The 15,481-nt window shown below is 42.5% G+C and overlaps 1 protein-coding gene across 7 annotated transcripts in view; it reads left to right on the forward strand.

Moving 5' to 3' along the window:
• Positions 1–15,481, forward strand: part of GRIK1 (glutamate ionotropic receptor kainate type subunit 1) — a 319,350-nt gene that overhangs the window by 220,597 nt on the left and 83,272 nt on the right. For all 7 annotated transcript variants that reach the window (XM_060234349.1, XM_060234347.1, XM_060234352.1 and 4 more), the window contains exon 7: positions 3,294–3,437. In XM_060234349.1, the coding sequence (XP_060090332.1) occupies positions 3,294–3,437 (144 nt within the window). The remainder of the gene's footprint in view (positions 1–3,293; positions 3,438–15,481) is intronic.

Raw genomic sequence — 15,481 nt, forward strand, 5'->3', positions numbered from 1 at the left:
GACTCAGGGATTCAGGGGCTGGCCTTACAATGGCTTTCCTCTTTCCTGGATGGTCAGGGACAAAGAGTGGCGATTGGGGGAGAGCTGTCCCAGAGATACCCACTTAATTCTGGGGTGCCTCAGGGGGCAGTGCTCTCCCCGATGTTGTTTAACATCTACATGCTGTAAGCCAAAATGCCCACAAAATGAGGTTGGGGAATTTACAGATGGGCACCTGGCTTAAAAAGGATCTTGAAACGATGTATACAGGATTCCACTTCCAGAAATTATTGCTTAAAATTACCAAGGACACTAAGAGAAACCATCAAAACTTTATTACAGAAAAATATAGAACACACACATACAAGGTCATGAATTTATACAACACACATACAGTCCTAATAAAAATAGAGAGAGATTCAGAGATAACACAAAGGATGTACAAACAGGGTGATAATTACCAATCGTAGCTTTTGAGGAAGGCTCCAATGGCGGAAAAATGAGGACTAGGGGGGAGAGGACCCTCAACTGGCCAAGAATCAGGGATGTACCTAGACAGCGGAATTGGGGTACTGCTAGATGCACACGTGTAAAAAGTTGGGTCAGAGGTTATAAGGCTTCCTCTGAGCCCTTAGGGGATGGGAGGTACAGGGGCGGATGACAGGTGGTCATCTGGTGCATGACCTCAGCAAAAGGGGCAGCTCTGCAGTGACCATAAGGGCTGGACTTATACAGTAGCCAATAGCCAGTTAATTGGCAACCCCTGATTGGATACTCATAGCTAGCCAATGAGCAGACTTGGCCTTAGTTATCTGATTGGACTACCAGGTAACAATGGGCCAAGGGGGAGGCTCCAGGATGACCATTAATGGAAAGAATGGGGAGGAAAACTCCTGGGGTGAGGGTGATTGAAAGCTGTTAAACATGTCTAAAGGTGACAATGGATAGCCAAATTGATACCTAGGTGACACCAGGCCTACACAAAGTTACTTGGCTTTCAGGTGAAGATGTTGCTCCTCTGCTGGCACCATCCTTTGTTTTGGGTTCTGTGGGACAAAGGTTTAGGCAGTCTGACAGGGTCCCCTCCTGGGGTGAGCTTGATTGCCCTCTGCACAGGTGACGTCCGTTGAGTACGTGAGCCTCCTGCTTCGCTGTTATGGAGTCTGAAGCTGAATAAATGTAGTTGCTGGGGCTGTTAGCCTTCTCATAGGGATTCTATGATTTAAGCTGAAAGTTGCCTACTTGGACAGCCCCTGTCAGCGTAGCTTCTTCCATGCAGCGGCTGAGATGGAGGTCATACGGAGCGACTGGAACCCCGTTCTTCCCCCTAGCTAGCACTTCTCCCAAGATACTGAGTGCTGCTTCAAGGTCATGGTTTCGTGCCCACATAAGCTTCCTGCATTTTTGGTAGGCAAACCCATACTTTGTGGAAGATGTGTGCAAGTTGAATCTCCAGGCGGTCTGGCAACCAAATGGGGGACCACGATGTCCGTATCCATAAAAGTAAAGGGGGGGTTGTTTACAATGCGCCCCCTTGCCCAGATTGCCCGTAGGTATGGGCTGGGTTGCCATCAGTACGCTGATGACACCCAGCTCTATCTACTGATGGACAACTGGCCTGGCAATGTCCCAGAAAATCTGGACTGGGCGTTGCAAGCTGTGCAGGCTGGCTCAGGCTGAGTGGGTTGAAGCTGAATCCAGCGAAGACAGAGGTCCTGTGCCTGGGCCATGGCAATCTAGGAAGGGAAATTCCTCTACCGGTCTTTGGTGGTGCGCCACTGAAAACAGTACGCAGGGTCAAGAGCCTGGGGGTACTACTGGAGCCTTCCTTGTCAATGGAGGCCCAGATAGCAGCCACTGCTAAATCCGCCTTTTTTCATCTGAGACGGGTGAGGAAGTTGGCTCCCTTCCTAGAGCGTGATGACCTGGCAACAGTGATCCATGCAACGGTCACCTCGAGGTTAGACTACTGTAATGCCCTCTACATGGAGCTGACCCTGGCCAAACCCAGAAACTGCAGCTAGCGCAAAACTCAGCAGCCAGACTGTTAATGGGACTCCCTAAGTGGGAGCACATACAGCCTAGGCTGCAGGAACTGCACTGGCTGCCAATTGTGTACTGGATTCATTACAAGGTACTGGTTACTACCTTTAAAGCCCTATATGGCCGAGGACCTGTCTACCTTAGGGACCGTCTCTCCCCATATGTTCCCCAGAGAGTGCTTCGATCTAGCTCGCAAAACCTGCTGACAATCCCTGGGATGAAGGAAGTCAAATTGAAAACAAGGGAGAAGGCCTTCTCGTCTACAGTTCCCCGCTGGTGGAACCAGCTACCAGAAGAGGTACGGGCCTTGTGGGACCTTAACCAGTTCCGCTGGGCCTGTAAGACCGTCCTCTTCCAGCTGGCTTTTTAATGTGGAAATTATACCATCACTATGCAAGCTATGTTATATTTGTAGCACCAATTAATCTGTGGTTTTAAATTTTGTTTTATTTATGTCTTAATGCTTAACTAATAACTGTAAATTGGGATATTTTATCTGTTTTATTATTTTATTATTGTAATGCTGTATTTATGCTATGTGAGCTGCCCTGAGCCTGCTTCGGCGGGGAGGGCGGGATATAAATTAAAAATTATTATTATTATTTTATCTACCATTCCAAATTACATACTATTTATTACAATCTGATTTGTAATGTAATTTGGAATGGTAGATCAGAATGGTAGATTGGAATGGTTGCCCCACTTCAAAGAAGATGATGCTGTAACACTGCCTCCATGCTTGAGAGGAGACAGATAATAATCTCAGGGTCTCAGTTAATTGCTCTTAGCACTCCACAATTAAGGATACATCAGTCTCCAATTTAGACATTTATTTCACTGTGTCGTGTCCCCCCCCCCCCCCCCCCCGATTGAACCCAAACAAATGGTAACAATATAAATTAAGTTTATTATTCCTGAATCTGATAAATATCTTTATTATGTTGCATGTTAACTTACTGCTCACCTTTAGCCTCTACCTATATGTATGGGCTGGTAAATTCCATTCCGTTGTGTCTAAAGAAAGAAAACTTATACCTTAAATGAAAGTTGTTAGTCTGAAAGGGGCTGCTGGACTCAAAGTTTGTTCTGCTGCTTCAGACCAACATGGCTACCCATCTGAATCTAACTTCATCATATAGTTAGTCTACTGTCGTACCATGAACTTTGAACAAAGGTCCAAGCAATTTAAGGGAGAAAATGAAAAACAAGAAGGTAAGGACTTGAAGATGTCTGCTAAAAAAAACCCCTTTATGTGTTTTCCCCACACACAGACAGAAGCAGCTCTGATGTATGATGCTGTTTACATGGTAGCAGTGGCTTCTCAGCGTGCCTCCCAAATGACTGTTAGTTCCCTGCAGTGTCACAGACATAAGCCATGGCGTTTTGGACCCAGATTTATGAACCTGATAAAAGAGGTAAGTGTGGGCCATTTGCTGGCACCAAAAATGTTGCACTCTTTACTATTTAATGCAATTTGTCCTCTGCCACACACTGCTCAGTGTCAGTTTTAATGTTTGGGTATTTGATTTCAGAATATTCAGTTTAGGATTGCCAGGCCTGACTCAGGAAGTATCTGGGGACTTTGGGGGAGGAACCAGGAGCAAGGTGGTGACATGCACAATTGAACATTGAAGGGAGTTCTGGCCATCACATTTAAAGGGACAACCTTTTAAAAGCCTTCCCTTAATTGGAAACAATGAAGAATGCGGGTACCTTGTTTAGGGGCTCATAGAATTGGACCCTCTGGCCCAATATTTTTGAAACTTGGGGTTGAGGAGAGGTACCATATCTTATGCTAAAAATTTGGTGCCTCTACTTTAAGAAAAAGCCCCAAAGACCCCCAGATACCCATGAATCAATCCACATTATACCCTATGGTGACCAGTCTCCATAGGTTATAATGGTGTTCCCAGTAGACATTCAAACTCTCCCTCCACTTTCTGACAACTCTGAAGTGGAGGAGGGGCTCCAAACCCAGGGGATCCTCTGACCCCAACTGGGGACTGGCAACCATAAACTTATTAAAAGTTTCTGATACAGGTGTATCAGCCAATGTTTCATGGCAGAACTGAAATAAATTCTGAAAGATCTGCAAAAAAGATATAAATACTCAAACTCCTTTGTACTTTTAAGCTCTATGTGAATTTTCTTTGGGATGGGTGTAGGGGAATGAGTTCAACATTCTACAAACCTAACAGATACATAGACTTTGAGGAAACTTAAGTGGAAGAGTCATAATTCTCAATTAGAACCATTGGACAACTATTCTGGCCACAACACATGCACAATTTTGGAAATGCAAATATCAAATAGCTCAGTTTTTTCAACTCTGAAAAGTCCAGGAAATCAATTTGTGTAATATTCTGAGCTTATGTTCCTAATAAAGGAGCATTCAAATTTACAAATTCTGTAGCTGTAACTGAACTGTATAATTGTATGACAAAAGACTGTACTATAATCTATTCATTTTCTTACCTTACAATGTGAAGAATATCATAATACCTTAGGGTCAAAGATTCATATGTGGCCAGTATGGTGTAGTGGTTAAGTGTGCGGACTCTTATCTGGAAGAACTGGGTTTAATTCCCCACTCCTCCACTTGCACCTGCTGGAATGGCCTTGTGTTAGCCTTAGCTATCACAGAAGTTGTCCTTTAGGGAGGGACGGTGGCTCAGTGGTAGAGCATCTGCTTGGGAAGCAGAAGGTCCCAGGTTCAATCCCTGGCATCTCCAAAAAAGGGTCCAGGCAAATAGGTGTGAAAAACCTCAGCTTGATACCCTGGAGAGCTGCTGCCTGTCTGAGAAGACAATACTGACTTTGATGGACCAAGTGTCTGATTCAGTATAAGGCAGCTTCATATATTCAAGAGCAGCTGCTGTGAGAGCCCTCTCAGCCCCACCCACCTCACAGGGTGTCTGTTGTGGGGGGAGAAGATAAAGGAGATTGTAAGCCGCTCTGAATCTCTGATTCAGAGAGAAGGGCGGGGTATAAATCTGCAATTCTTCTTCTTCTTCTTCTTTAGGGCTGGAATTCCAAACTGGTATTGTTGAAAAAGTTTACATAATTATACTTCTGCTTTGTTCCACATCTTATATTTGTTCTGCCTTATATTGTCCCTTATACAAGGCATGCTTCTTGATTTCCATTCAGCTCCCCTTCCTACTTAATTCCTTATCTTTCTTCCTCATGACAGCCCTAACAATGCTTTGTAGTAGTAATAATAATAATAATAATGTGATAATGGAAAAATACTTTAAAACATCTCTGAACAGTTACCATCCAAATTGCATCATTGCCTTTCATGTTCAGTGGTTTTGACAGAATGTCTTAATGTTATGTTCAAAAGCAACACAGCATTATCATTTGATCAGTTCTAATATGTGTGAAGCTGCCACATGATTCACATTTGTCACATACCGCTTGATTCTCTTCAATGAGGGCAGGAGAGAGATCTGATCCAATTACTGATAGTTTCACAGCTAATTTATTTTATGGTCTATAAAAGATTGTTTTTAAAAACCTGAAGTTCCTTAGTATCTTTCTAAGAGTCTTTTCTGTACTTAGCAAAAAAAAAAAAAAATAGATAATTTCCAATAATGGATAGAAAAATCTAACCTTTCTAATGTATGGGTTAAATAGGTGTCTGGAAAATGTGCATGAGTGTTCCAGCTTTGATGCTGCATAAAGAACAGTATGATGCCAAGAAACCCCATGGCGGTACCTTAGAATAAGCAGAAACACAGCTTTGCTGTGGGTAAACATGGGAAATTTGTGGCTATATTTCTTGGCTTTTGTATGGTCATTTTACACTGAAATGCAGCTGTGCGGCAGGGACTGCCAGTTTGTTCAGACAAGCAATAGGATGCATTTAAATTTTCTTCTCTATGTCATTTCCCAAGGCAAAATACCCCTCCCCTGTTGCTGTGTGCCCCACAGAGTGGGAGAGAATACAGTTTTCCCTTAACTGGCAAATCAGCTAGGTCTGAGGGAGGTGGCATGTTTGAAAACTACATGAAAAATATAAAGATGTTCATTCTTCAGATATGGATACTAAAATTTCAACTATGCATTAATATGTCTGTACCTTTATTCATGGGGCATTAATACTGGGAGTTGGTAATGTGTAGAATTATGGTCTACTTTGGATTTCTTTGTGCATAAACTTACTAAGAACACAGTGATTTAACTGCTGTGATTCCTAGTCCCCCCCCCCAAAAAAAAGAAAACTGAATTTCTGAGGTAATGTTAATCATACCAATCTGAAAAAGTCTGGAAGGATAGCAAAGGGGGGGGGTTGTTTTCTTCAGTACAATTATTCCATTTCCTTAGGCTTCCCTCACTTTTCCAGGCTCCACCCTGCTCCCAGCCAGTTGGCCAGCAGGGGAAGTCTCTTTCCCACAGCCACCATGTATGTGCCTTTACATCTTCAGATTTAGAAGCCTGCAAGCACCTTGTGTTTCAAAATGTTTGTGTGCCTTTACATTTGAGCAGGAAGTGAAAGCAGCATAGGGAAGGGCCAGCAGCGGAGCCCTGTGTGTGTGAGAGAGAGTGAAAATGCAGTCCCTCTGCTTACTTTGCTTTCTTTTCAGACATCTTTGTACAGGAACCAGAGCCAGTAAGTGTGTGTGTGTGTGTGTGTGTGTGTGAGAGAGAGAGAGAGAGAGAGAGAGAGAGAGAGAGAAGTCTGTCCTTCTTTTGGATTAGTTTCAGACATCTTTGTATAGGAACCTGTTTATAGGATGGAGGAAAACTCCAACCATTAATGATTTGGAGTTGGTAGTAAGCAGTGAAGTGGCTAAATTTGTAGATGACACTAAATTGTTCAGGGTGGTGAGAACCAGAGAGGATTGTGAGGCACTCCAAAAGGATCTGTTGAGGCTGGGCGAGTGGGCAGCAACATGGCAAATGAGGTTCAGCATGACCAAGTGCAAAGTAATGCACATTGGGGCCAAAAATCCTAACTATAAATACAAGTTGATGGGGTGTGAGCTGTTGGAGACCGGGCAAGAGAGAGATCTTAGGGTTGTGGTAGATAACTAAAATGTCGAGATGGTGTGCGACTACAATAAAAAAAGACCAACGCTATGCTGAGAATTATTAGGAAGGAAACTGAAAACAAATCAGCCAGTATCATAATGCCCCTGTATAAATCAATTGTGCGGCATCATTTGGAATACTGGGTACAATTCTAGTCATCACACCTCAAAAAAGATATTATAGTGTGGACTAGATGACCCTGGAGGTCCCTTACAACTCTATGATTCTATGGTTCTATGAAAAGATTCTCTCAGGACACGCTGATCTGCATCTGGACTGGCTCTGTGACAGAAAGCATCTCTAGAATTGCCAGCTACTCAGTTTGGTTAAAATTGAAGCTAAAGACTTATGATTGAACTGATAATTACTTTTCACTGGGAATTTAAGGTATAATATTGATTCTGAATGATACATGGACAATATATTTAAAAGAAAGTGAAACAATCATCTCAATCAATGGCATAATGATGGGATTTTCAGTGAAAATTGCTTTTGCTTGAATTTGGGGTTGATACACACTCATAAGCAATCTATTTTTGTTAAGCTTGATATCTCCATTTTGCTACTGCACATTTTTCATGAGTTATCTTTAAGGAGTCAATTCACAACTGTTGGGGAAGGTTCTTGAAAACAATTGAGGTGGTATGTTATCTATTTAATGCATCCATTGGTTGATCCACCAAAGGAGCAGAATCAACTGGGAGGGATTTGGTGTTCTTTAATTCAGTGGGCTCAAGCCTCTGAATGAGATCATTCAGAGCACTGGTGATTGGGTTTAGTCAGCTCTGAATTTCATTATCCAAGCCTACAGGTGCAAATGAAAAGTGAAAAATGAGAAAATGAAAAGCTGATCTCAAGGACATATAAATTCTTATTGAAATGGTCTACGGAAGATGAAGTAGTTAAATCACAAATGATAAAATGGGTGATAAATATAAATAAGGAAATACAGATGGAGTCATGGGAATACCTATGGAAAAATTCTATGAAAATTTCTACATGTTATAACATTAAAGAAAATTGCTTTAAAATGCTATGTAGGTGGTACATGACACCTAAGAAATCAGCAACAATGAACAATCAGTTAGGGTTTGTAGAATCTTTCAGGCTCAAGTGCCGTGTTCTACTGGAGAAAGTTTTTCTTCCAGACGTTTCATTCTGGAAGAAAAACTTTCTCCAGTAGAACATGGCACATGAGCCCGAAAGATTCTACAAACCCTAATGATGTTACCAGCCATGAAAACCTGAAATCTTTGAGAACAATCAGTTGTCGGATAGATGTTGGAAATGTAAATGTCATGAAGGATCTTTTTACCATATGTGGTGGACATGTGAAAAGGCGAAACAATTCTGGCAAATGATTCAGCAGGAGATCTCGAAAGTTTTGGGATATAATATTAAGAAGGCACCAGATATTTTTCTGTTGGGATTACAAATGAAAACATTTCAAAAACAAGATAGAACAATAATTTGGTATATGCTTTCAGCTGCATGGACATTATATGTGCAAATGTGGAAACAAGACAAAATACCAGAAGTATGGGAATGGACTCTGAAAGTCATGCATTGGAGTGAAATGGACAAATTTACAAGAATCTTAAAAGAACAAGAGTTGCCAGAAACGGAGGGGGGATATTATTCATTATTTCCTGTGGAAGGAAGGCATTTAAAAAGGTGTGCTGTCCCTTCAAATGTGATGGCCAGAACTCCCTTGGAGTTCAGTTATGCATGTCACACCCTTGCTCCTCACTCCGCCCCAATGTCTCCTGGCTCCACCCACAAAGTCTCCTGGCTCCACCCCCAAAGTCCACAGATATTTCTTTAATTGGGCTTGGCAACCCTATTACATACTGAATCAGAGTTGAAAAAAAAGTTCTTGGCAGGTAAGAACATAAGAGAAGCCATGTTGGATCAGGCCAACGGCCCATCCAGTCCAACACATTGGGCATTTTCGCACTCACGTTCAGCCGGCGCGACCCCCCTCTTCACCGCGCAGGATCTGCACAGATTTTGCACTAAATGCCGCGGAGCAGCCGGAAGAGCCGGAAACTCCCGTCGCAAAAGCCGCGCAAACGGAAACTGCTTTTTGGCGGTTTACGTTTGGGCGGCTTTTGTACCGGGAGTTTCCGGCGCAAAAGGCTGCTCCGCGGCATTTAGTGCGAAATCCGCGCAGATCCTGCGCGGTGAAGAGGGGGGTCGCGCCGGCTGAAGGTGAGTGCGAAAACGCCCTCTGTGTCACACAGTGGCAAAAAATCTTATATATACACACACACTGTGGCTAATAGCCACTGATGGACCTGTGCTCCATATTTTTATCTAAACCCCTCTTGAAGGTGGCTATACTTGTGGCTGCCACCACCTCCTGTGGCAGTGAATTCCACATGTTAATCACCCTTTGGGTGAAGAAGTACTTCCTTTTATCCGTTTTAACCTGTCTGCTCAGCAATTTCATCGAATGCCCATGAGTTCTTGTATTGTGAGAAAGGGGGAAAAGTACTTCTTTCTCTACTTTCTCCATCCCATGCATTATCTTGCAAACCTCTATCATGTCACCCCGCAGTCGACATTTCTCCAAGCTAAAGAGTCCCAAGCGTTTCAACCTTTCTTCATAGGGAAAGTGCTCCAGCCCTTTAATCATTCTAGTTGCCCTTCTCTGGACTTTCTCCAATGCTATAATATCCTTTTTGAGGTGCGGCGACCAGAACTGCACACAGTACTCCAAATGAGACCGCACTATCGATTTATACAGGGGCATTATGATACTGGCTGATTTGTTTTCAATTCCCTTCCTAATAATTCCCAGCATGGCGTTGGCCTTTTTTATTGCAAACGCACACTGTCTTGACATTTTCAGTGAGTTATCTACCACGACCCCAAGATCTCTCTCTTGGTCAGTCTCTGCCAGTTCACACCCCATCAACTTGTATTTGTAGCTGGGATTCTTGGCCCCAATGTGCATTACTTTGCATTTGGCCACATTGAACTGCATCTGCCACGCTGACGCCCACTCACCCAGCCTCAACAGATCCCTTTGGAGTTCCTCACAATCCTCTCTGGTTCTCACCACCCTGAACAATCTAGTGTCATCCGCAAACTTGGCCACTTCACTGCTCACTCCCAACTCTAAATCATTTATGAACAAGTTAAAGAGCATGGGACCCAGTACCGAGCCCTGCGGCACCCCACTGCTTACCGTCCTCCACTGCGAAGACTGCCCATTTAAACTCAGTCTCTGCTTCCTATTACTCAGCCAGTTTTTGATCCACAAAATGTCAAGTCGGCTGATTCAATGAGACCTTTCTGATAAAAAGTTTCTAATTTATTGATATCATTGTTCTCGACTACTCAGAGAGATTGGAAGACTGAAGACCATACAGTAAAGTGTAATCATATAAGGTATACTTCAAAAAGATTCTTTAGGGAGGGGTACTATGCAGGGCACATTCACACATTGATGTTACAAATTCGTTCTCAGGCCCATCGTGGCCTTGGGGCGAATACTCCCCCGGTACTCAGCCTGAGAAGGCACCATAATCTCTTTCACATATTCCCATTTCAAAGCAGAACTACATAACAAAGGAAGGGAGCGGGGGAAAGGGAGTGAGAGCTAGCAGCATTAGTATACAGTGTGGCTTTTACCCAGAATGCTTCCCCCTGAACCAAAGATGGAACACAGACTTGTCCAGAGTTGAAGCAGACTTGACACAAGAGGACCTGTCCTTTTACTCCAGGTCAGCTTATGCAATCCAGATCATAAATAGGTACACTACTATTTAACAACAGATAACAGAAGAAGTCCGCCCCCTTCCCCCAGAATTTAAATCTAATTCAACCTGATGTTTCTATTTTGTTCTCAAAAAATCTGATCAGACTTTGAGCACAAGCAAAATTTGAGTATGTTCTTTTTAAAAAATGCCATCACCAATGGAACTGCAGGGCACCTAACATCCTTTCTTTGGTCATGACAGTCCCAATGATTTGTTGTAGGAGGGAGAAAGCCACAAGGTTTTATCTTCCGGAAACAAGCAGTCATTGGTACACTTGCTTTATACACTGACCGTTCAGTAAAAAATATGACCGTTCAGCAGGTGAAGTATTTAATTTCATGTACAAATCAATCCTGCCATTTGCTTTGGTACATATTATCTGTCTGTCCATATATAAACATTCCTACATGGCTGCTCCAAACTACTTGAAATACATCAGTATATTAGGTGGTATAAAGAAATACAAATGGAAGAAAGCATGTCTTCTTGCTTCTAAAATGCAATTAACAGATGTTTTCATATTATGTGAAATTACATATCTATTTAACTGCCCAGCAATATTTCTTTTGCTGTTTAAAACAATTTATTGTAATGGAATATATTGTAATAACGTGTCATCATTTATCATTAAATGTTAGGACACATATATAACATTTTCTCCACCCCACCCCATCCCTTTTGTGACCCCCAGCAGTGCATGCCCCCTTAGCAAATGTCCCCATATTACTATTTAATCTAATTTGTTATAAGGTAATAAACTCTATCAAAGAATCTTTCTCCGAAAACCCCAAAGGTATAATTATAATCCATCTTCATGGTATTTCTTCTTAATCATTGGGGGGGGGGGGAGAAAAAGTTATAATCCAATAATCATATTTTTTAAAATTGTAATCCATATATCATTTCTTTAAAAATTAACCATTGTCAAAGGTCACCAAATGTCCTTTAATGTTCCATTGTTTTTCAATGTATTTTTGAAACTTTCCCCAGTTGTTTTTAAATTTCTCTAAATCTTGTTCTTTTAAGATTCTTGTAAGTTTGTCCATTTCACTCCAATGCATGACTTTCAGAGGGCTCTGGAGGGGCTGTTTTTTGAGATAGGGGCTCAGCATAGCATCTGGTGCCTCTCCTCAAATCACCATCCAAGTTTCAAAACGATTGGATCAGGGGGTCCAATTCTATGAGCACCAAAAGAAGTGCCCTTTATCCTTCATTATCTCCAGTGGAGGGATGGCATTTAAAAGGTGTGCAGTCTTTTTAAATGTGACAGCCAGAACTCCCTCTGGAGTTCAGTCATACTTGTCACAACCTTGCTTCTGGCTCCACCCCCAAAGGCCCCAGATATTTCTTGAATTGGACCTGGCAACCTTATTACATTATAAAACCTTCCTCACCACTGTCAGTTAATTACCAGTTCTTCCAACTATTCTTTAAAAAAAAAAATTACATCCATTGTAGATGGCTATAATCCTACTTAAAAGTGCAGACAAAGTTTACAAAGGTTTCTATGTGTATCTTCCCCTTCTTTAATCAAGACTCTAAAACTGAATATTCTGAAATGAATCTCATTTTATGCAGAGCAATCAGTTTAGCTGTGACTTCACAAAATGGGCAACTGAAGGGAACATTTATTTGTACTTTCAGCAAAATAAATTTTCATACTCTTGAGTTCTGGAGGTGCCTGAATATTATGAAATGGGCATGTCTTTCAGGCATTCTGGGAACAATGAGGATAAAGAAGTATATGGCTGTGCTAAGAATTTGACATTGACTATGAAAAACTGCAGATAATAACACAAGATGGTGGAACTAAGGAATCATTACTGAAGGCCTGGCTACAGACTTCACTACAAGTCTGAGGGTGTCTTAAACAGACTGTTACCCCTTTGTGTTATATTCACCACCCTTGCCGGTAAAGGGAAAAACCCAAATACTCTCAGCCATGACAACAGGTTATATACTTACATATTAGGTTTGCCAATCCCCAGGTCCCGCTTTCCCAGGCTCCTTCCCACCCCCAGTCAGCTGGCTAGCAGGGGGGAGGCCCCGTCCCCATAGCCACCATGTGACTTTCTACCTCCGGAGGCTTCAGTCTCTGATTGAAAGGCTTTCTCTTGGGATGGTGTGTCTGTGTTACTTTGAAGAAGTTGGCAGCAACTCGTGAGTAGAGACACCTACCTGGGGATTGGCAACCCTAATCATTAACCTTTCCTGTGTTTTAAAGCTATTTCACTGAAAAGCAGCTAAATAACAGCAAAAATCAGCTGCACTAGGAAATTCATTTTTTTTCTTTTGTTTACAGTGCTGTTTATTTAGAAATGCCAAACTTTTGGTTTATATAAAAAAGGGGACTCCCTATGTTAAAACTAAGCTATGATAGAAGAAATATCAGGGTGATACTATTAACATTTACTATTCCACAAAAGTATTTATTACAAGAAAATTATAATAATTATAAGTGTTAATTTAATAGGGCATCAAGTGCAAGAAAAAGTTCTTTGTAAACTGATCTCTGTAGTCTGGAGATGAGCTGTAATTCTGATGGATCATCAGATCCCACCAAGAGACTGGCAACCTTAGAGCATTTAGACAACAAAATGATAAAACCCCTGACTATCTGATAAATGTCAAAGCATCTCTAATAATGTAGCCTAATCATCCAAGTCATCTGTGCAAGGAAAAGATTAAAAACTAGTCATCAACAGTAAAAATAATAACACCCCCCTCCAGTGGATTTAATAGTAAAAGCTGTTGAGTTCAGCCCCTGAGTGATGGGCCTCTGAACCTATACCATCCTCATCATCTTTGGGAATACGTAAAGTGAAGAGGGAAAATGGACTCCTTGAGCCAGAGAATTCCAAAACCTGGGAGGCCACAAGGGGAAAAGTACTGTTCCGCTTCCTCTCCAGTCTTGCCTCATTCTGTGATGGTCTGCAGAGGATGATGATAGGTAGATGAAATACATAGAAATATATATATAGCAGGTTATCCTTTCCCATCGTAATTCACAAACTGTTTTTTAAAACTATTCCAAGCTTCAGAAGCATGTAGCATGTGGTGATAATGGCTGTTGTTCAAGGTTCAAGTGTCCCAAACCAGACTAATGTTGTGGATTGCTCAATATTATGACTTGAATAGTGATGTGTTGAATTAGAGAGGTAAGGCCCGGCCCTTCCCAGCCAAGCCTGCATCGCCGGCGTTCAGGCTGGGGGCCGTCTTTGCCCCCTCGGAAGGAGGGAGCAACAGAACGCTCGGCCCGGTACATCCGGGTCTGTTTCTGGGCGTGGCGTCAGGGCTATATAAGCCCCGGCCCCGCCCAGAGCTCTTCAGTTCCTTTTGGGCTCTCTGCCCGCCCACCCTCCCTTGACAGTACAGGTTTCAATCGGTCGCCTTGTTAGGGGCCAGGTAGGAATTTTTTCATCTTCACATAATTGGCCCATGTGGAGTTGTTTTTCGCCTACCTTGTACTGCCTTGTAGCGTTAGGTGTTAGCAGTAGGAGTTTTAATTCGGTCGCAGGCTGGAGGATGTTTTGGCCACAGTGTTTTCAGGGGAGCACCTATGGCCTAGCACCAGTGGTGCGGGTGGTCTGTAGGAACCGCAGATGGGCTACACGGCTCAGTGCGGGGAATGCAGATCACAGAGAGCCTCACCTGGGCGGATCTTTCCATGGGGGGGTTGATGCTAGCCCAGGTGGAGAATGGCTGGGGCCTGGCCGCTCAGCTACAACCCGAATACGGCGGGCTTGTGCTGGGGGCAGGGTGGCTCGCCCTTTGGTCAAGGCGGGGTCAGGGGGTGACCCCAGGGCTTGTCCTGTTCAGGTCCCATCCCTGCTAGTTATAGGTTGATTAATTATTTAATAAAGCGGCCCGGTTTTTATACCCAACACCTTGTGTCTGTCTCTTCATTCCGACTGGGGGGGGCAAGGAGAGTTGGAAACTTGAGGGATGTTATGAATTTAGAAAACAGCAAGATAATTCAATGAATGCCCTTGGAGGGGACAGAAACTTCTTTCCTCCTACCATTAATGTTGGGTATGTGAGCATTCACATCAGTATCTAAAATCAAAATGCCAACAAAAAGAGTGGTGGGATCTTTGCAATATCTTTGCAATATTCCATCAGTATTCTGGTTTGAACAGCATATAATAAAATTATTATGATATATATTGATTATGCCACAGCAAAGATAGATATGAAAAAATATGACATCTGATGAGGGGTTTAGAATTGGCAATTATTTAGTTTAGTATCTGTCATAGTTTACTTTTTCATTTTGTTATCCAATGTGATCCAATGTCAGACTCAATCATTCTCTCTCAGCCTCAGTTTATTTCATAGGAGTGTTATGACAAAAAAATAGAGAAGGGAAGGACTTGGCACTCTACTCTGAGTTCCTTGAAGGAAATATAACAATGTAAATAAACTCCCTGCAGCCCTACAATCCAACTTTCTTTTACTTTTGGTTTGAATGTTGTTGCTAGTATCCATGGAGACACTCAGGAGACACCATTAGGCACAGTGCCTGGGGCCCATGATACCTCTAGGGGGTAAGGGTGCCAAGTCCAATTCAAGAAATATCTGGGGACTTTGGGGGTGGAGCCAGGAGACATTGGAGGCAGAGCTAGGACAAGGGTGTGACAAGCATAACTGAACTC

The sequence above is a fragment of the Heteronotia binoei genome, chromosome 3, assembly GCF_032191835.1.
Source record: "Heteronotia binoei isolate CCM8104 ecotype False Entrance Well chromosome 3, APGP_CSIRO_Hbin_v1, whole genome shotgun sequence".
Classification (NCBI taxonomy): Eukaryota; Metazoa; Chordata; class Lepidosauria; order Squamata; family Gekkonidae; genus Heteronotia; species Heteronotia binoei.